The sequence below is a fragment of the Sphaerodactylus townsendi genome, linkage group LG08 (assembly GCF_021028975.2).
Source record: "Sphaerodactylus townsendi isolate TG3544 linkage group LG08, MPM_Stown_v2.3, whole genome shotgun sequence".
Taxonomy (NCBI): Eukaryota; Metazoa; Chordata; class Lepidosauria; order Squamata; family Sphaerodactylidae; genus Sphaerodactylus; species Sphaerodactylus townsendi.
Window position 1 is genome coordinate 35,758,783 of NC_059432.1, and position 21,122 is coordinate 35,779,904.

The window sequence follows — 21,122 nt, forward strand, 5'->3', positions numbered from 1 at the left end:
ATAAAATTTGTAGTAACGGGCTGTGAGTAGGATTCTTTTCTAAGTGAACATTCACACATCAAACAAAAGGGTTATGATCTCTGAGCTGCCCACAGGTAAGGGATCCGTTCCCAGCAACTTTCCATCTTTTGAAAAAACAACAACAACCCTCCCCTGTGAATAAGATTCTGTGGGGTTACAAAAATTAGCAAAAGATTTTTGCTCACTTGCCTCTGGGCCTCAATGACCTCTATTTATCTCCTGTCCTGTCAAAAACAATTTGCCCAGCAGTAAGAGTTCTTCAGGACTATTGTGGAACATTGTTCTGTTCTCTGATTTTTTCTTTGCTTCGTTCAGAGTCTCCTACAACATGATTGTTACCCCTTCATTACTTAATCTCTCTTTCTACAACATAATTATATTTCACTGCTTGCATGCTTTTAAAATCAGGATTCTCCAGTCTTGCTGGAGTCATTCTGTTTTAGCCAATGGCATAGAGAATTCAAATTTGGGAAGATTTATGATAGGATTCACACCTTTTTGCCTCAACTTTCCCCCTTATAACATTTCACACCAGCCCCTAGTGCCGATTGAAGGGGCATGACAAATGATTGATGAGGCATCATCCCCTTTTGTCCCACTGTGGCTATGGACCTGGGGTAGAGTCAGAGGAAGGTAAGGTTTAAAAAGGAGAGGGACCTCAAAATGTTATAATGCCATAGATATCACCTCCCAAAGAAGCCATTTTCTCGAGGGTCACTGACTTCTATATCCTGAAGATCCATTGTAGTTCCAAGAGATCACAGGCCCTACCTGGAGGCTGGCAACCCAATTTGAAAGAAGAAAAAGATGGTATAACAAGAAGTCAGAATGTTCACTGATGCATGTATCTGATTTATTCAGTTGGGGGGGCAGTTATAAAATGTTCTCTGTACACTCAATTAACTTTCTCTTAAATTTTACTATAATAAATACAATATCCTAGATCAAAACAATGAGATTTCAAATTTCCATGTGCAGTCCTTATGAGTTAAATAGCCAAAGGCACTCAGAAGAATAAATTGCTCATTCATGTAGCACTACAGCGGTGTACAGTGCTTAAGAAAATGAATCAAACTTACCAGGTGGTCCTAGGGAAAGCACTCTAAACTTATTGAGGAATGGAACACTGATAGCACTTGAGTGATTGTTGAAGGGGAAAAAGAACCCGCCTCAAAACTCTTGAAAGCTTAGAAAATCTTGTAGAGAGATATTGGAGAGATGGATGTCAGGATGTGCCCCAAGTGTTTGTCCCTGCTTCCACAATTCCTCACAGATCCTAGTCTGTCACTATATTTAAGAGCACTCGTCTCTACACAAACATACACATGCTATATTTCAATACCAATCCCCATTTTCATAATAAAAGGAGCAGCATACCCATGAGCCAGGTTGGAGTTGCTACATATGCTTGGGGAATTCCCCAGATATTAATGAAATTAACCAGAAAAGGAAGGAAACCTAGCCTGATGAGGCAATAATGTGCTCCCAGAACACAAAATGTTGAAACTAAAGAGGAAGAAAACAGAGAGGAAATTTGCACGTTCAAGTCCCTGAGAGAAAGAAGGTGATTATCTAAAATTTATCCTAGTAGGGAAACACATGGACAAGAAATAATAGGGACTTTTCCACATAGGGTTCTGGCCTCATAGTCCTTTGGTTTATACAATTTTTGCACACAATTTTGTGCCCTTAGTTTTCATTATTTTGTTTCACCCCTCCCATTCTTTTGAGCCTGCCTGCCTATTTTGTTATTTATACTTTGCCTTTCTCACTTGGACTCAAAGTGTATTACAGGACTGAAGCAAAACATAGTGTTAGCTTACTTGCGTACATGATATTGCTTAAACAGCCAAAAGTCCACAAGCAAAATCACCAAATTTAACACCTTTTACAATGAATTACTGCCTGCAGAAATTTAGCTACTGATAATGTAATCCTGTTATCTGTTTCAAACAGTAGCCATTGAATTAACTTTGCGAGGAAAAATAAAATTTATAGGATTTTTCTTTAGGAGAAGTCAAGAAAAATAATTCGAATCAATTTTCACATAAGTTAGTCAGAAATGCACATATTGAGAACCCTTGGTTTGTTCTTATATGTTCATTAATCTTAGACATAATAAAACTAAATGTATACTTAATTATATCACATTTCATTAGAATGTATGAAATCATAAATACTTTATTAAAATATTCATATTTCAAAATACAAGATTTCAAACATATCTTCAGCTATAAAAAGAGCTTTACTATAATAAATCAGTGCAAAGAACATGTGGTTTAACACACTAACATTTTGTGAAAACACAACTGACACATATTCCAACCCTCATGACACTCCTTAGGAGTCCATTATTAAATAGTTTCACACTATGAACTATGCCTTGCCTTGTAGTTTTTTGGTATTTCAGAAACTCTGGTTCAAGCTTCTGGCCTAGCAAAAAATCATAGAAGCTTCTTTCGCTTAGACCTTGAGATCATGCTGACTGTAATTTCAGAGAAGAGAGATGGGAGTTTTACAATGGTGTGCATAAAGTCATGGGGACCTAGAGGTTCCAAGGCTGAGAGAGACAGAAGGAAATTTCGCCTACACATTCATTCTTATTAGTGCAAGGATCCTTGGACAGGGAAGGTGGCTTGCTTAATTAAGCTGCAGAATATAGCAACTCACATGATTGGTTGAGGTCTTGGCAACACATTTGATTGGTCCATTAGAATTAGGCCAACATAGGCTGTTTGGCATAAAAGAAGATCTTTTATTTGAGTTTCTGCCCTTTGATTGGATTACATCTTCCTTTGGTCCACCTCTTGATTCTGAACCAGGTGGGTTTGTTAGCTGTGACATGTGTCTTGGACTTTGAAACTCTGTTTGGACTCATTCTGGTCAGGTAACATTTGGATTAGATAACTGTTTGCCTCAGCTAACATGTTTAGCTTTGGTTTTGAACCATAACACTTTTTACTAACCTTAACTTTCAAAAGCAGCTGTGCCAAATTAACATTTTTTGAATTTATGACCCACTCTTTATGTTGTTGTGAGAGCACACTAAAGTATACAGAAAGCAAACCACATCACTACCAGACTCAATACAAAGGCCAGCAGAAACGGTTAGTTTTTCTGTGCCATAGCCCGGCTATATCAAGTTATGCAGTAGGGCCTTTTATAAATAGTCTTAAAGACTAGTTGAAGGTAATGTATAAATCAGCCAAAATGTAGTTAGAACGCATGAATACAACAAACTTAATCAACAATGTCGTTCAGGATATTAAGTGCACAACTTGGTCAGGAACAACCTTATGATTTTTAAAAAAACCCCAGAGATGCCTCAGTGGATTACTAATAACTTTCTCTCGATACTTTTTCAGCTTGTGATCTGATCAACAGTATAGTCAGGCTCTGATAGAGAACATGCATCCAAATCCACAGTATTTACAAGCTCAAGACCAAATTGCTTGTCCTTAGTCGAAACGTTGTGGCATGTCCAACAAGTGGATGCTTTAATGAGTAGCTGAACAAAAAAACTCTAAAAATACTTTATGCAGTAGTACTGAGCAATAGTACAGCTACAGTATGTCCTGTTGACAAAAATGGCCATAAACACAAGGGCCACTGTCTTTCTCTACGTCTATGTGAAATGAAGGGACTGACAAATAACAAATAGTATGGCTTTTGCTGTCTCTACTCAAGTACAGTTTATCATAAAAAAAAGAAAAAGCCCAATTGCTTTACCTTATGTCACTACAAACACATTGTGAAATATGAGTTATAAAAATACAAAAAGTATTGATTAAAAAGGTGCCATTAATTCAACTTGCAAAAATAACTTTTAAAAATAATTAATTCTTTAGAGTTCCAGTTTAAAAAAAATGAATTAATTTCTAGAAAAGGAAAGGTAAAAATATTCCGGGTATTTTTTAATTATTGAAGTGAACATTGGCTTTGTGAAGTACCAAAATTAAATTTTGCTCTGTTGCAACGTATTTTTTTAAAAAAACAGGCTAACCGGCATGACGCTTTATACTTACTTTTTAGAAGCGGGAACATTACTTGATTAAAATATGGAAGGGGCAGAATTCATCCTTACACAAGCCAGTGGAGCTCCCTACTTTTAGCAGGGGAAGAATGGAACACCCTTTGCGATAGTAGCTACAGGGACACCATAATGTGCACTGATCATTTCCTGAACCAATACCAAAATCATTTACTGTTCAAGGAGCATTTTGAAACATAGCACTAAAAATGATACATAAGTCATTAGGGTTTTTTTTTTCCACCTACTTCCATTGAGTTAAGTGTAATGAATGGATCTTTCCAAAGGTGAGATCATTTTACAGATTGCAAACTTTTTTTCCCAGGGCAGTTTTAGTGTCACATTTTAGTTACAGCAGAAGCAGAGAAAAAGAGTTGGCTAGTTTCTCCTCCTCTTCCCATTACCCTGTAACTTTAAGTAGTCTCAGATCTTTAAGCACGCCTACTAAAACTTTTTTAAAATATCTTTTTACTTGAATAGCAGATGCCCTCATCTATTCACAAAACCCTTTTGAACCTCCTCTGGATTTTAGAACCCCGCGGATTGGGCGGTATAAAAATCTAAATAATAAATAAATAAAATAAATAAAAAATAAGACTCTCTCTGTGTTTATCAGCTTTACATGATTCTTTGTATCCAGTTCCATGTACAGAATGAGAAAGTATAAGGTATCCAAATTACAATGGGAAGATAGCACCGGTCTTTTGGGAAAAAAATAGGTAAATAAGCAAATGATTTAAAATAAATAATGTAGTCATCATTCTCTGCTGTTTTTGAACAATGGAATAATAGCCACCTGGCTAGATTTTGTTTTGTTTAGCTTCTTTTGAACTTTTCCACCACTTCCGAAAAACAGTTCCAGAGCTACTAGCTACAACACAAAGGGCTCCCCCTACTGTCCACCAAGTTGGTAAGTGATTGAGGAAAAGAATTTGAAGGATAAAAGCAAACACAACATCCATTGTTTTCATTATAGCAACTGGACCGGCTTTCTCTATTTGCAATGCTTTTGTAAGGAATATCTGACCACCCAACCCCAACAGTCCAATTAATACTAGGAGAAATCTATCTTTGCCACAGTGAGGCAAACTCCACGAATCTATTACAAAAAGTGTTATTATGCAGATGATTAATCCAATTACTGCATAATACCAGATGGACAAAACATAGTGTACAGATATGCCCATCTTTCTTAGTATAACAAAAGTAGAAGAAGTGCATATTGCACTAGACAAAGCTGCTATTGTGCCTTTGAGATGATCTGTGTAGTTCCCTTCAATTCCTGCGACTTGGGATCCAAACAAGAAAGGCGGCCGGGCAATTAACAACACTCCGGTGATTGCAAACAGGGTGAAAAGAAGATCCCAAGGACTGTATTTCTCCTTCAGAAATATCCAGGCCAATAGCGATGTGAACACTGGACTGCTGAAAGTAATGACCGTGGCATCTGCTAGAGGCATTACTTGGAAAGCATAATAGAGAAGAGTCATTGCACCAGAGCCAAACAATCCTCGGAAGAAGAGAACAACTTGTTTGCCTTTTGGTCCCAGGAATCCTGTCCTAAAATGAGAGAGACAATGGGTACATTACAACATGACAGACTGTGGTTCGTTTAAATCAAAGACTGTCACACAAACCCTGGTTAGTCGACCTGATGTACCTACCTTGGGAGGCAACGTCTTTTCCTCCTACCTTTTCCTCCTACCATTTCCTCCTACCTAAGGATTGTCAATCAACTTCTTCCATCTAATAACTTCAGCACATTCTCTAAGGTTTTATGAGGGTGGGAGGGCGGGTAATCTAGAAGGTCTCACAGTAGAAGAGAAAGCATACACACACCCCAGTGACCTCTGTTCTACCTCTAGCTCCTGTCTCCTGCACGTCTTCTTTTTTCTGGCTGTGGTGGCCATGCTGATGGCCAAAATATATCAGCCAAATTCTAGGATTCCCCCCTCCCCCGCAGTGCTCAAATATCACTCATACCATTTTGAAGCATTTTTACTCATCATTTTAAACAGATTTGTCTGAGAACCAGGGGATTCCCCCAGATTTGTAGGATCCTAAATTATAGGGTCCTAAATTATGAGGATTTTGTGCTATGCCCAAGGATTAGCTGTTGGCTATTAGATGTAAGGATATTAGATACATAAATGTCTGGTTTTTATTTCTGCAAGGAATTGTAAAATAACGCATATTTCATCCTTGCAGAACTAAAACATTTGGAAAGAAACTTATTGATTTTATCTCTGTTGAGATAAAGGGATGTTTTGACGAGAGGGTCCACTTCAGGGGAAGACAGTGTGAGTTTTCTGGAAAAAAATGTGGAACTTTTATCATGCCCTCAACAGTTCAGAAACTCGCCTAGCAGAGAAAACAACCACTAGAAAGAAAACCTTAAGTTTTTTTCATGTTAGCAAGAAGTTCATGCAAAGTTCCAAGAGAGCTTAAAGAAAAATATGTAGCATTCAAGAGGGGATGAATCATAACACTGAAGATTTTAACAAGGCCACTCTGAAGGATATCAGGGTGCCTGGAAAATATGATACCACCTGTTATTGACAAAACTACTGCCCCAGCTGTTACCCAGATATCCTGAGAACCATAGTGCAGGGTATAAAAATTAGACCAATACCTCTAGGCGCATCTTCAGTTTGACTTTAGGAATGAGAGGAACTAGTGGGAAAGCATATAGAACATGACTACTGAAGCACCAACTTCTCTACCTTTGAACATTCTGTCATGAAATATAGATCATGAAGATCATATCCTATGCAGCAGAGTCAAGAGTCAGCAAAAAGGGAGTGATCTGACAGCTGGCAACAGCAGCCACACTGGTTCAAACTAGATCCAGGTGACCTTTACAATGATTGGCTCAACAACGTATCTAAGAAACTGTACTATACTGTAAGTTTTGTTCCTTTGGGAAACCAGTGTCTGGCAAAGCATTTTGTCTGACCATTCCAGAACTCTGTATATACTGTCTTGCACATATTGCAACTCTTTGGTAAAAGCCTTCTTTGGAAAGAACCTACTGTGTGGTGTATTTTCTTTTTCCTGGAGGTGGGAGGCTGCAGTATATGTCAGATATATACAGGCGGACGACTGTCTCTACTTGTCTACATTGAGTAGTACCGCTCTATGTCTGCTGACACATTGTTTGGAATCTTTTTGGTTGTCACAGTTTGGGTGGTGGTGAAACAGTCCATTTGGTAACCACAGAGCATTGTACCATCTCCTGGAACATTGACAGCTTCCTCCCAGACTCAGATATTAATGCCCAAGTCAGTCAGGGTTAGGTGTTATTAGCATTGATGACATGGTTTGCTTTCAATGATGCAAAATATTCCTGTCCCCAGAGCAACAAGCTTATTTCCTATCGAAGCACTGGGGATCTAGTTATCCAATTAGATTTTTCGGTGGTGTCTGTGGTTACATTATCTGTGCAAATACAAACATAAATGTAGTATGATAGAATGCTAAGAGAGCTAAATGAATTGCCTATGGGTCTCTGGTCAGTTTGCACTCCTGTAGATTTGATTGGGCAACAAATCATAGGCAGTGTACACTCTGTAGAATGACAGGCTGGGCTTCAGTTGCGCCTTGCCTTGTTCGCCTTTTGTGGGTAAACTTTTTTCAACTTCTACCTCATTCTGTATTGGAGGGTGGGGGAGATTGGATCTCAGGACAACGTCACATTGGAATGGAAACAGCCACCACTATATAGCTGTTACACATCCGTCCCCCCAAGCTCACAGTACTGTATTTACATAGGAGATCCTTGTTCTTTGAAGGTTGAGTGTTGGTGCCCTCTGGGACACTTCAGTTGCGCTGGGAGTTTGGTGTCAAAATCAGCTGCTGGCCCACGTTGGAAGAGTCTTGGAATCAGAGACAAGTGCTGTGCAGATTAAGGTTCCAACCTAGAGCATGACCAATGTTCTGATGCCAGCCATTTGGCTGTACTGGGCACTCCTGCATCTGGGCCCCAGTAAAAACTCCTGAAATGTCTTCACTGAGGAATCAATCACTTTTCTGTCACTAACCATTTGGGTGCACAAGGCATTTTTGTGTCTAGATTCCAACAAAAAGTCCTGAAGCTGCTCCTCTGAGGAATCAAAAGGTTATTCTGTAATCTTCACAGTACATCCAATAGCCATCATCTTAGCTGCAGCACAAATCATAGAATTGGAAGAGGCCATACTGGCAATCTAGTCCAACCCCCTGCTCAATGAAGGATCAACCTAGAGCAGTGATGGCGAACCTTTTCGAGACCGAGTGCCGAAACTGCAACGCAAAACCCACTTATTTATCGCAAAGTGCCAACATGGCAATTTAACCTGAATATTGAGATTTTAGTTTAGAAAAAACGGTTGGCTCCAAGGCGCGCATTACTCGGGAGTAAGCTTGGTGAAGCAACCATGCAACACTTCGAATGGGTGAATTACAACCTTAGGAGGGTTTACTCAGAAGCAAGCCCCATTGCCAGCAACCGAGTTTACTCCCAGGTAAAGGATCATGCCCAGGCCAGCCCAGATTGTGTGGGGGTGATTTTCTGCCCCCCCCCCCCGACGAACTCTGTGTACGTGTGCCCACAGAAAGGGCTCTGAGTGCCACCTCTGGCACCCGCGCCATAGGTTCGCCACTGCTGACCTAGAGCATTCCTGACAAGTGTTTCTCCAGCCGCTGCTTGAAGACTGAAAGTGGGGGGGGGGGGATCACCACCTCCCTAGACAACTGATTCCACTGCTGAACTACGCTTACTATAAAAATTCTTCCTAATTTCCAAACCATTATTGCAAGACCTATCCTCTGCTGTTACAAGAACAGCTCCTTGCCCTCCTCCTAAGTGACAGCTTTTCAAACACTTAAAGAGATCAATCATGTCTCCCCTAAACATTCCCAAGTCCCTCAACTTTTCCTCAGGCTTGGTCTCCAGGTCGGTCCCTTATCATCCTCTTCACTCTCCTCTCCTCTCCGTTGAAGCTTGTTTTTTTTAATTCACCAGTATGAGCAAAATGACAGAGGAAGGTTGAAGAAAGTTGAAGTAAAAGCAGACTTAGGATCACTGTGAATCAGAGCTCCTCAACTATCCCCGCACTCCTTGTGGGGGCACAAAAAGAACTGCAGGAGGAGGAGAGTGGCTCTCAATGGAATTCAGAGGACACTGTGATTGGTCCCTGCCCCCTGTCCCCATCAGTCAAAGATGCCGTCCTCCTTTGAGTGAGAATTTGTTTGATGCCACTTCTTCTGATACTAAGCACTCAGTACAACCCACCCTTTTATATCTCTGTTCCAAATACATTGGTATTAGAATGCTACCAAGAAAGTTTTTGCAGTGCTTCCAAAGAATACTACTTAAGGGAGAATTATCACGAGCTAGCAGCCCCCTCCCTGCCAAATATGTCACAGGATCACCACTGAACTTGCAGGTGGGATATGCTCACATGTGGTCTCCAATCAGTCCTATGGAAATGATGCACACAGCCACCACAGTTCGACTCACTGCAACTCTCCTTTTTCTGTCTGCTATTAAACAAATCATACACAGATGTGGAGCCTCTCCCAAGTGCAAGCAGTAGTTTTGCTCATTACATGGGAATAACAAAGCCAGTCCAAACTAGCTAGTATTAAGAATTGTAATAAAGGCTCTTGCTGGAGGAGAACCTTAAGAGAAGAATAAGGATGTGATGGCAATAAAAGCCATGGGTTTTGCCAAGGGTAGCTGGGCAGGGGCAAATGAACCTTCTATCAGTGGCATATTTGCCTGAAAAAGTCTGCACTTAGCCCTTCTCTCCCAGCTCTTATGGACACATGAAGCTACCTTATATTGAATCAGACCCTCAGTCTTATCATGGCCAGTATTGTCTCTCAGATGGCCAGTGGCTCTTCAGAATCTCAGGCAAAAAAATCACCTCCTACACCCTGATCCTGTTAACTGGAGATGCCAGGGATTGAACCTTGGACCTTTTGCTTATCAAGCAGATGCTCTACCATTACACCCTAGACCCTCATGCTTGTAGGCAATGTCTTAACTGGACAAAAATGCTCTCAAGTTTCAACACTGACACACCTATCCAGTACCAATTTATATGACATGATCCTATGTCACGCCTGCTTCAACAGGCAGACATCACAGAGAATGACCATTTAAATTGATTGAACAATTTTATATAACAGTACAATATGTACCTGACAGTCTAATTACACTGGACAATAATTTTTCTTACCCTGTCCCCACAGAGAAGGTGTAATACTCACTTGTAATATATTATACCTGGAAGAACAAATGTCATTTGGAAAACACATCTAATGGCACTGACTTCTACCGAATGCACATCTTCAATCATCTTTAGAAATAAAGAAGCCACTGAGAAGAGGAAGGCAGACAGCACTGTGTAGAACAGGCCGAGTCCTGGACAGGGAGTTTTGGAGTTTATTCCTGTAACAAAATGATTATAATTTCCACTTAGCAACTGCAGTTAAAGTGACAATTTCTTGAGCTATAAAACAACTACATGCATGTCTAGGTCTTAAAGAAAAGACACAAAAACTATTCTTCTGATTGCTGATTAAAAGTAGTACTGTTGCCTTGAGCTTCTTTTTCAAGGTTGGAGGTCTTAATTTAGCCTGGTATGGAGAAAAGCAAAATGCAACAGAGACAGTGGATGGTTCTTGACTTTTAATACATATCTCCAACAACTTGAACAGAGCATACTCATGTCTAATAGTTGTATAGGATGGGAAAATTTCTAAAACAGAAAAAATTCTCAGAAATTTTCCACCCCACATATGTAAATGTCTATATCTCTAATAAAGTTGGCAAATCTTTGGCCCTTTCCGCACAGCAAAAAGGGTGCCTCTCCACCGGCAGAAATTATGCCCATGGAGGGAAGGGGGCCATTCGCACGGAACCGTGCGAGTGGCCCCTGCAGAGGCCAGCACAGAAGAGGCGGCTCCGCACAGAGCCACCTCTTCTGCGCCCCCCACCTCGTCCTCCAGCGTCGGTCTGGAGGGCTGAAGGGACCCGCCCATACTTCCCTCTGACCTCCAGGGGTCAGAGGGCAGCGTGCTTGGGTCTCAGCAGCCCACCAGACCGACGCTGGAGGACGAGGTGAGGGGGGACGGGAAAGCGGTGCCTTCGGCGCGGTGTGGTTTGCACCGTGCCAATGGGAAGGCAGAGCTTTCCAAAAACCTCCCTCGGGAAGGGAGGTGGAAAGCGGCACCTTCACGCTGCTCAGGGCCGCACAGGACAGCGCTGCTGCAACGTGTGAACAGTTCCCCAGGGACTGGTGTTTTTCCATCCCTGGGCCGCTGTTTTTGGCCTCGTGCAGATAAGGTACTTAAATAAGGTGACTGGAACACTGAACGAGCAAGATACTTCTTTCTAAAAACCTGAAAAGAGCCTTAGGTTTGCAGAAAAATCTGGAATTGAAAAATACATTTTGAAGTTTTAAGAAGCTGAAAGTGAGCTTTAAGCAACAGATTCTGTTGCTAGGCAACCACAGATTCCAAGTTGGTTCTACCAGTTAAAGGCAGGGAGGTCGCAGGGCCTTTCCAGGCCTGTGGTGGCTTTTAAGGGAGGACTCACTGGGGCCAGGCCTAGCTAGGGGTTGTCACCCCCATGTTGGGAAGTTCTTGAAGATTTTGTAGTGAATTCTGAAGAGAGCAAGGTTTGGAAAGGGAAAAGGACTCAGCAGGATATAGCGCCTAGAATTGACCCTCCAGAGCAGCCACTTCAGTGATGGAGTGGGGGAAGAAAGAGAGAGAAAATGAGAGGCCTGGAGGAAAGAGAGAATAAGAAAAGGGGTGGCACATGGGAGAAAGAGTGAGACACTCAGAGGAGTAGGGGGAGCAGGGAAAAAAGCAAAGTTGGAGGGGATGGGTTGCTGCTCCTGCAAGTTTCTTGTGTGTCCCCACTTGTAGTCTATCTATAGTTGCCAAGGTCTGCTGTCCTGAAAATTCATCAAGTTAGATGGGATAAACGACGGATCTGAAACCCCAGTGCTGGTACATGTCCAGGCTTGTACTTGGTATACTTGCCTTCTTTTGCTAATATTATTTACATATTGCTGACATCATTTACATTGCTTAAAGTTGCATCAGAAATTTTCCAGGAAAATCCACATCAATGATTTCTGAATTTATAGGTTTGCTGTCATCATGAGTACCTTGGTCTTTAGTCTGACCCAAAAAGCTGAATATCTTACTTAACAACCATTGATCTCAGCATCTATTGAGCTTCTTCAACCATCCAAATTTAACTATGGCCGTTTCCGCACGGGCATTAAATGGTGGCCTGGAGACGGTAAAAACGCCGTCTCCAGGCCGCCATTTGCATGGGAGGCGCAGCTGCAACGCAGCCGTGCTGCCCGCCTGGCCTGAAGCCGGCGTTTCCCCAGAGCGCTTCCCAGCGGTCTTTTTGGGGAAACGCCGCCGTGAAGCCGCTGCCGAGAGAACGGCAGCAGCTTCATGGCGACTCCCCAACCCGGCACTTACCTTGTCCCCGGGCCTCCGGCGTGTCGCCAAGGCCTGAGGACACGCCCCCCTGCCCTGCGCCACTGGAGCAGGCGCGCAGGGCCAGGGGGCATGTCCCCAGGCCTCGGCGATTCGCCGGAGGCCCGGGGACATGCTGGGTCAGCCGGGCGCCGGCGCTCCGTGACGCCGGCTGCCCGGCTGTTCCCAGGACCGTCTGTGCGGACGGTCCCAGCGTCGTTGGGTCAGCGTCGGAAACGCCGACCCGGCCGTTTCCGCCTTCGTGTGGAAACGGCCTATAAAAAAGCTCTTTTCTAAACTTTTTTCAGAAATGTATTATCAAAATTTAAAGCTCCATAAAGTAAAGTAACGTTTCCCCTTCAGTTGTGTCCGACCCTGGGGTATCACTGCAAGCAGTGATTTTATAGGCAAGCCATTTTTGTGGGGTAGTTTGCCATTGCTTTCCCCAGCTACCCCCTAGCTATGAGCTGGGTACTTCCTTACCGACCAAGAAATGGATGTATGGCTGCGTTGACCATGAGACAGCTGCCAGGATATCTGACCCACAGGGGGCTCGAATTCCTGACCGTGTGAGTGGCAGCGCAAGCACTTAACCACTATGCCACGCGGCTCCTTAGAAGAGCCTTTATATTATATTTTCACAGAAAAATGTAAAATCAAATTCAAAAGGTATCAGATCTCAAAGCTTGAACCAGTGTATACACATACTATTTTTTTTAGATCCAGGTTGTTCTTGAAAGTAAACTATCATTTCTCCTTTTAACCTCCAGTAAAGCTTTTAGCAAAGCTCCATGGCATTTACCAACTATAGGGTAATAGTGATGTTCATCTCTAAATGTTTCATTCTATACACATTATAGTACCCACACTAATTGGAATTTTTCATCTTAAACTGAAAATAACAAGATGTAATGTAGACTGTTGCTGATGGAACAAATCCAAAACCCTTCTAATCCACAGATCGAAGAACAAGAACAGATTCTCAAGTTCTTTCCTCATGAAGGAATTTATGTAATTATCCAAGAACGAAGTGCCAAACTCATTAAAGTGGGCGAGGATTCAAAGAACCATGCAAGTACTTCTCCACATCCAAAAAGCTCCGCCCACCAACCACCTCTCTGCCATATGGCAAAACCTGTTTGAAACCGACAACAGTTTTAACAGCAGCTTGACATTCAACAATTGACTCTTCCAAGTACTCTGTATATATTACACAAAAAATACATCACTTAATTTTAGCACTAACCATGGACTATTGTTCTAAAGTGTTATTAGAACATCAAAAAGAAATACTCCTCTACATTATTAATGTGCAGCTTTTACACTATAAGAGGAGCACCTTTAAAAGAACAGAATGCCATATTGGTATTCCAGACAGCCAAATGAGCAGTCTAGAAATGGGGAAAAACACAAAACATTGTACCATTAAGTTCACTCTCCACCCACCCATCCACTCGGGTTTCAATGTAAGATTCAATAACAGAGTAAAATCATATTTCTTTATTATTAGAGCTTATACACTCTTATAATCACGGTCTTACTGTATTCACTTCCAGTTTTACCCTGAGAAAAACAAAACAAAGCTGAACAGCCTTATGTACTAAGGCACAGAAAGTAGCAACACCCAAAGTTTCTTCACTGAATGGAGTTTTCCTTATCAGAGTTATTTTATCAAAATTCAATTTCACTATTTCTGTTTGCAGACAGTTCCATTCAAGTTTAGAATACCACAATCTCTCTATGCTACTTTTTGTACCAATTTCTCACACATTTTGCATACGTAAACTACATACCACAGCTATAAACAAGTGGGGACCTGCAACAAAATGTTGCATGTTGTGTTATAGTGTGCTTTCAATTGCAGTATGGGCGGTCAGAGCAAAGGATCTACTCCCCCTACCCTGAAGTCTGCCCAAATGGAAGCTGTGGTAAAGTTTTAAAAGGGCAGCTGACCTGGTTTTTACAAACCTGTGGAAGTAGATGAAGGGGACCTTCTCACCCTTGTAACCACTGACTCAGCAGAGCTTTAAAAACTCTCCCCGCCCCCCCGCCCCGCTTCAGTCAGACTGTGGCGAGAAACAGCTCTGGAGTGGGGGGGGGGTGTTTAAAGAATTCCCCCGCTCAAACACTACTTCTTCCTGAAATCTGACTGATTAACGCTGGGGGAAAGTTTTTAAAGAGCAGCTGAGTGGCAACTATATGACAACCCCTCCTCCAGCCGAGACACGTTAGATAGCAAGGTTCCCTTCTTATTTTAGACTCTGTCATTTTAATAGGCACTCTCTTTAACAGCCTAAGCACCAAGGGATCTGAAACTTGGGGAGCCTCATAAGCCACCTAGGTTGAGATATTGGATATTGGAAATTCCCAGGAATGAAGAGGAAGAGTGTTGCTGCGAGCAAAGCAGAAGAAATTCAATCTCCTCCAGCTCAGTGGAATAACATTTTTTTAAATTAAACAATCTTTATTCAAATTTATGCACAAAAATAATACAATAATACCATATTTCTTTCCTTAATTCTGGAATGACAATACATTTAGTTGCTGTATAGTTAATTTGAACTGATCACCACCAGTTAACATCTTGTTCAATCTATGACTTCCAATGTTATGTTACAGTGACTTAATAAAATAAAATGTAGTTTGATGAGTCAAGTTTACATATTTCCTCCCCCAACACATTCTTAGTTACAGCACTGTCCTCCTGCTCAGGGACGAAACCCACAGCAAGTAAATGGTCCAAAAGTAAGCACTGCATGTATAAACGGCAGCCGTTTCTTCAGTACTGCTTTTCCTCATTAATTCCCTCTACCTTGTTGTCAGAGGGATAAGATTTTTCTGCAACATTCAGGGGTACCCCAGGTTTGGAGAACAATCTCTCTTCTCCCCAGGCGGACTTAATCAGCAGACATAAGGCTCCACAGAATATATATTTTCTTTTCCTTAATGTGATCTTTTTTTTGTTTTTAGGATACTGATTTCTTCACGTCATTTAATAAGTTATGTATGTATGTATTTATCACATTTTTCCCCATGCCCAGTTCCTCACAGTGCTCAGGGTGGCATACAAACCACTTAAAAATAGAATACATTTAAAACAACATTAAAATGGTTAAATCTAATAAATACAATAAAATACAGTATGATAAATAACAACCTAGTAAAGATGGTGACAAGTACTCTCACCCACAAGGGGCCAACTATGATGAAATCTAACCCGGCTGGCTTGACGGGAACGCCTGGCGGAATAGCTCCATCTTGCAGGCCTCGCGGAATTGATTTAAATCCCACCTTTGCCCACTGTGGGAGCCAAAGCAGCTTATACCATTCTTCTCTACTTTTTATCTTCAAATCAATCTTGTGAGATAGGTTGGACTGAAAGCATGCAACTCATCCAAAATCAGCATGAGCTTCCACAGCAAGGGATTCGAATCTGGATCTCTCAGACCCTACTCTAAAGCTCTAACCACTGCACCACTGGCTTTCATTGGAGGGCTCTTGTTGAATAGTTACAAGCAGTGAGGCCTAGTTCAGTCATGTAAATCAGGTATCAAGTTACCTGGTGGCTGATACCAGAGCCAGTTCTGGCCCCAATGAGTCCTTCCTCAGAGGCTGAAAGATCCCTGGAAAGGGTCCTGCCCCCTCCCTTGCCTTTCACTCATAGAAACTGAAGCTTCGAATACTGTGGTTACCTAACAACAGTCACTAACAGTCACATTGCTTAAAGCTGCAGGGGCTCCTTTTATCATTGTCAGGTTTTTGAAAAAAAAAAACCCAATGCATTTTTTGTTTCACATTTTTTTTTTTTGCAAACCTGGGGCCCTTTTGAGGTTTGTGGAAAGATGTGCCAGCTCCAGTCACTGGATTTAAGCCAAATTGACTATTAGTATGTAGATGATGATGATGCTAATTTATGTCATAATAGTATACAGAGAAGATAACTACAAAAAGGCAAAGCTAGTTTTCTCTAAGTCAGTGGTCCCCACATTTTTGAGTCTGCAGACACCTTCAGAATTCTGATACCGGGTAATGGGCACTACTACAAAGCGGCTGCTTTAGGAGCTGGAGCCCACTACAAAACACCAGGTCATAAACACAAATATTTTGATTGAAGGAAATAAAGTGGGGAGGTTACTGGCCAATACTCTACATAAAAACAGGAGCAAAAAATCCATAGTAAATGTCAAAAAGAGTGATGGCTTCTTAATCTCAAAAACAGATCGAATTAATATGCCTCCTTATACACATCTCAGCATGTGTGAGATGAAGGTTTTTTTTTTCAATTTATTAAGTAACCAGTTTTTGCACAAAAAAAGCAGAGAATATTTAGATAGACCTAGCAGGAATCAGAAAAGTGTTGGAGGGTGTTTTGGTGCCTGTGTGTCCAACGCTGGACGCCCTTGTTGTAGGCACAGAAAAATGTATATATTAAAAATATTTAGGTTTTGCCCTTTCAGAAACAAGAACATAAAATCAAGTTTGCACAAAATAAGCTGAAGTGGCAGAAAATTTAACAGATCCCACCCCCCTCCATTTTTTAAAGTAAATTATTCAGACAAGTTGTCCACAGAAAACAGGCCTCTGTAAGCAATTTTGTACAGAGTCTAGAATTAGTGGTTTCAAACAATACAGGCCTTCCCAAAAGACTTCCAGACTACTTCTAAAGCCTATTCCAAAGGTCAGCGACTGAAAATGAAAATGCTTTAAGCAGGAAGAAGTTTATGATACCTGAAGTGAAAGTTTTACAAGGAGGAACTGCTAGACTGAACAAAAGTGCCACGTAGTTTTCATATAGGGAAAGGTGGCCCTTCAGGTATATGGATCCCAGGTCATAAAGATCTTTAAAGGAGAGCACCAGTACTTTAAACTGAGCAAAGAAGCAACCATTAACCAAGAAAGTCTCCTTAATATTGGCACAATATGAACACAATAGTTGGTCCAAATCAGCAGAAGGGTTTATTTATTTATTTCTGAGGCTTTTATACCGCCCCATCCCCGACTTCAAGCTGACTTCAAGGGCAGTCCTGATTGGAGTATGTCACAGTACACTGTTCTGGAGGTTACAAAAGCATGTATGAATTTAGGAGGGAAGACCATTTTTGGGTAAGATAAAATAAAGCATTCTTGCCAACCTATTCCAATCTTATTTTCTACTAGTCTAGGTTTTAAACTAGCTTCAAACTCTTCATTATTGACAGCCAAATCTAAAGTTGGCAAGTGATTCATATCCAGAACATCAACTTTCCAAACCAGTATTATCTGGTTAGACTGAATCCATACAGAGAATTATAATCTAGTATAACCCAAGCAGATTTCTCTGTGAGCTTAAGTTTACATTCTGCACAATATCTTCTGCTGAAAGCATTGCTACTAGAAGGCTAAGTTTTTATAACTTTAATAAAACTCCAAGGACACAATGATCAGATAACATTCATATAGCCATTTGTATAACAGAGAATCATGTAACGAATGAGTATTAGTTTTCCCCCCACAAGTGTGATTAGATTAGAACTGGTGCTGCATAACAGAGTATGGGATGAAATTTAGGACTGCTAGTACAAATTCCCACTTAGTCATAGTTCACTGGATAACCATGGAACAAACATGAGAGTCAGCGTGGTGTAGTGGTTAAAAGAGGTGAACTTTATTCGGGAGAACTGGATTTGATTCCCCACTTCTCCACATGAGCAATGGACTGTTATCTGGTGAACTGGATTTATTTCCCCAGTTCTACACATGAAGCCTGCTGGGTAACCTTGAACCAGTCACAGTTCCCACAGAACTCTCTCAACGCCATCTACCTCACAAGATGTGTGTTGTGGAAAGAGGAAGGGAAGAAGTTTGTAAGCCACTTTGAGACTCCTCACAGGACAGAAAGGAAGGATATAAATCCAAGCTCCTCTTCTTCTATCTCACAGGGCTGTTGTGAGGACAATATGCAAGAGAGAAAATAACATAGGATGGCATTTATTCCTTAGAAAAAGTGGCTAGATATATAGATCTAGAAATTAAAGATGATCCAAATGTTGTACTCTGGAACAAAACAGCTTTGGTAGCCAAACATTTGATATTATCTTCAGTCTAGAAAGCCCCACAATATGAAACCAATTTTACTGTATACTGTTATTGTGAACCGCCTAGAGCCCTTCGGAGATGAGGCGGTCTATGAAATCTAAAGTAATAAACAAACAAATAAATAAATTATATATTTGTTACTGCTTTACAACACTCTGTCAACCCTTCTGAATTCATTAAAAAAATCACAAATTAAAATTTCCTAATTGACCCTCAAACATCAATTGAAAAAAGTGGAAGAAATCCACTTCTAACCCACCTTCTGGAAGATTAAGCCAATGAATCTCATTTTTTTAAGTGGGAGTTATTTGTTTATTTACTTCATTTATACCTTGCCTTTCTCCTCAACGGCATCCCCAAGCAACTTATATTCTTTGCCTCTAAGGATGTGTCCAAGAATGTGTCTAAGAATGTGCCCAAGGTGACACAGCATGCTTCCATGACAGTTGAGGATTCAAACACGGATCTTCCCAAACCCTACTCCAGAAGTCCCCAACCATTTGGAGCCCCTGGGCATCTTAGAACACTAAAACAGAATGGTGGCCCTGACCACAAAAGGCCCAATTACAGGAAAACTGGAATAATTCAAAGATGACACTGGAAAAGAGGGGGGAAGAAAATAAAACCTGTCTGCCACTGAAGCATTATTATAATTTGCACCGCCAATTAGATCTCCAGCAGCCAATTATAAGCACTTTTTGTCACGAGGCCAACAGAGCCCCACCAACTTTCAAAAATCATTTGACAGGCACTGTGGAACCCATGAGTACTATCGCAGGGACCTCTACCCTAGTCAGACAATTTAACAACTACACTTCTAAGTTTACTGTAGTTGTCAGAACTCACTAAGAAAGTGACTTAAACATTCCCTTTGTCAACATAAATGGCAAAACAATGCCATCAATTAACATTGAACAGGTTTATATTTCACAACTGACTGCACTACTAGGCAACAGGCTGTATTCCATGGCTGTTTGCACATTCTGCACAGACAAACCCAAATCTGCCATCAAGTGTCCTTTCCCTGTTCAAGTTGTTCCTGCCTTTCTTCTGACCAGCCACAAAGCAGTTTTAGATCCAGAGGCACACTTACTTGGCAAATCACTTATGCATGCATTAAGGAATAAACACATCATGTTAAACGATCCTGAGGTCGCAGAGGTTAGAAAGGAGTTAAGGACTCTAATCTGTATTCACGAGGCAGAGCGTGATTCGAGGTTAAGTGGGGCAGAATGAACAGCTGCGACCGGGTCCCATCCCCGCTTTTAAAGTTGTAAACTCAGAATAAAGCAAGAATGTGTAGGCTTTAGAAATATGCACGCGCGCACACACGTGCACAGGAATTCTAGGAATAGAGAGAATATTAGGGAGAAATGAAAAACAAGGCAGGCACGGACGCGAGTGGGACCTCGCGGGCTCTCCCTGCCGGAGGGCTCATCCTGCCCTTTGCATGACCTGGAGCGCCCGGCGTGAAACCAAGGAAAGAGCCCTTTGGGAAACAGCAGCTCGCCAACTCGCCGGGCAGCCACTGACACCCCGAGCTTGCCTGCCCTCCTCACCCACCGGGCGTTCCGCATATCCAAGGAACCCTTCCGCGGGCGCAACAGCAACAGAAGCGGGCACTCGGTTGGGGCTGGGCGGCGTCCGCCACTTCCATATCGTGTGCCAGGCACTGGCAGGGCAGCCCGGCATCTTCTTCGGCGTCGTAAAGCGCCTGGCCCGGCTCGCTCCATGCCCCTTGCCCGGCCCTGGCGGGGTCAGCAGCGCCCCCGTCCTCGCTCGGCGGCTGCACCATGAGCGCTCCTGGGCTGTTTGCTGCCAACTGTCTGCCGGCAAAGAGCCGGCAACTCCTGTGCGCATGCGCCCCTCCGGCCGAGGCGCCTCCCCCTCCCTGGGTGAAAACGACCCGGCTGTGGTTCCCACGGTGCAAGTGGCAAACACGCCAGTGGAGCTTAATGCTCCAAAGGAGCAATTTCCCTGGAACTGATCTTGCTCCTCTGGGAAGCCACTGTAATAGTGTGATATCTCCAGGTGCCAATTGTAGCTGGGTGAGGAAGATGAGGCTGAGAGAGTTCTCAGAGAATGGCCCAAGGTCACCAAGCAGACTTATTGTGGAGGAGCGAGGAACTAAGTTTTCCAGATTAGAGTCCGCCACTCTTAACTATCTCCTGGTCATATATTATACTGCTGTATCATCGAATATGACCAACAGCTGTGAAGTCACTGGTTCAAAGCTCATCTCATCCACATTCACTAGATAACGTACTCTATATACAATGTGGGGAAACAATACTGCCCTGCCTTGCAAGGCTCTTGTAAGAATATCTGTGATAAGACATACAAAGCATTTTGAGCACTGAAGCATTTTGACAATGCTATGCAAATGTTAAGTATTACTATTGTCAATATAAACTGCATTTCACGGAATAACAAGCTAAAAAGAGCTAAAATATATCATACGTAAGATAACAGGAGGAGAGGCAAGAGAAAAAGGGATAAATATAGG

At 42.0% G+C, this 21,122-nt stretch overlaps 1 protein-coding gene across 1 annotated transcript; it reads right to left on the bottom strand.

The window, feature by feature from the left end:
• Positions 1-4,603: 4,603 nt before the first annotated feature.
• On the bottom strand, positions 4,604-20,427 carry LOC125437392 (solute carrier family 35 member G1-like). The gene is made up of 3 exons (XM_048504857.1): positions 20,180-20,427; positions 10,307-10,487; positions 4,604-5,611 (listed from the first exon to the last, which is right to left on the bottom strand). The coding sequence occupies exons 1-3, from the start codon at positions 20,409-20,411 to the stop codon at positions 4,852-4,854; spliced, it is 1,173 nt and encodes a 390-aa protein (XP_048360814.1). The 5' UTR covers positions 20,412-20,427; the 3' UTR covers positions 4,604-4,851.
• Positions 20,428-21,122: the final 695 nt, after the last annotated feature.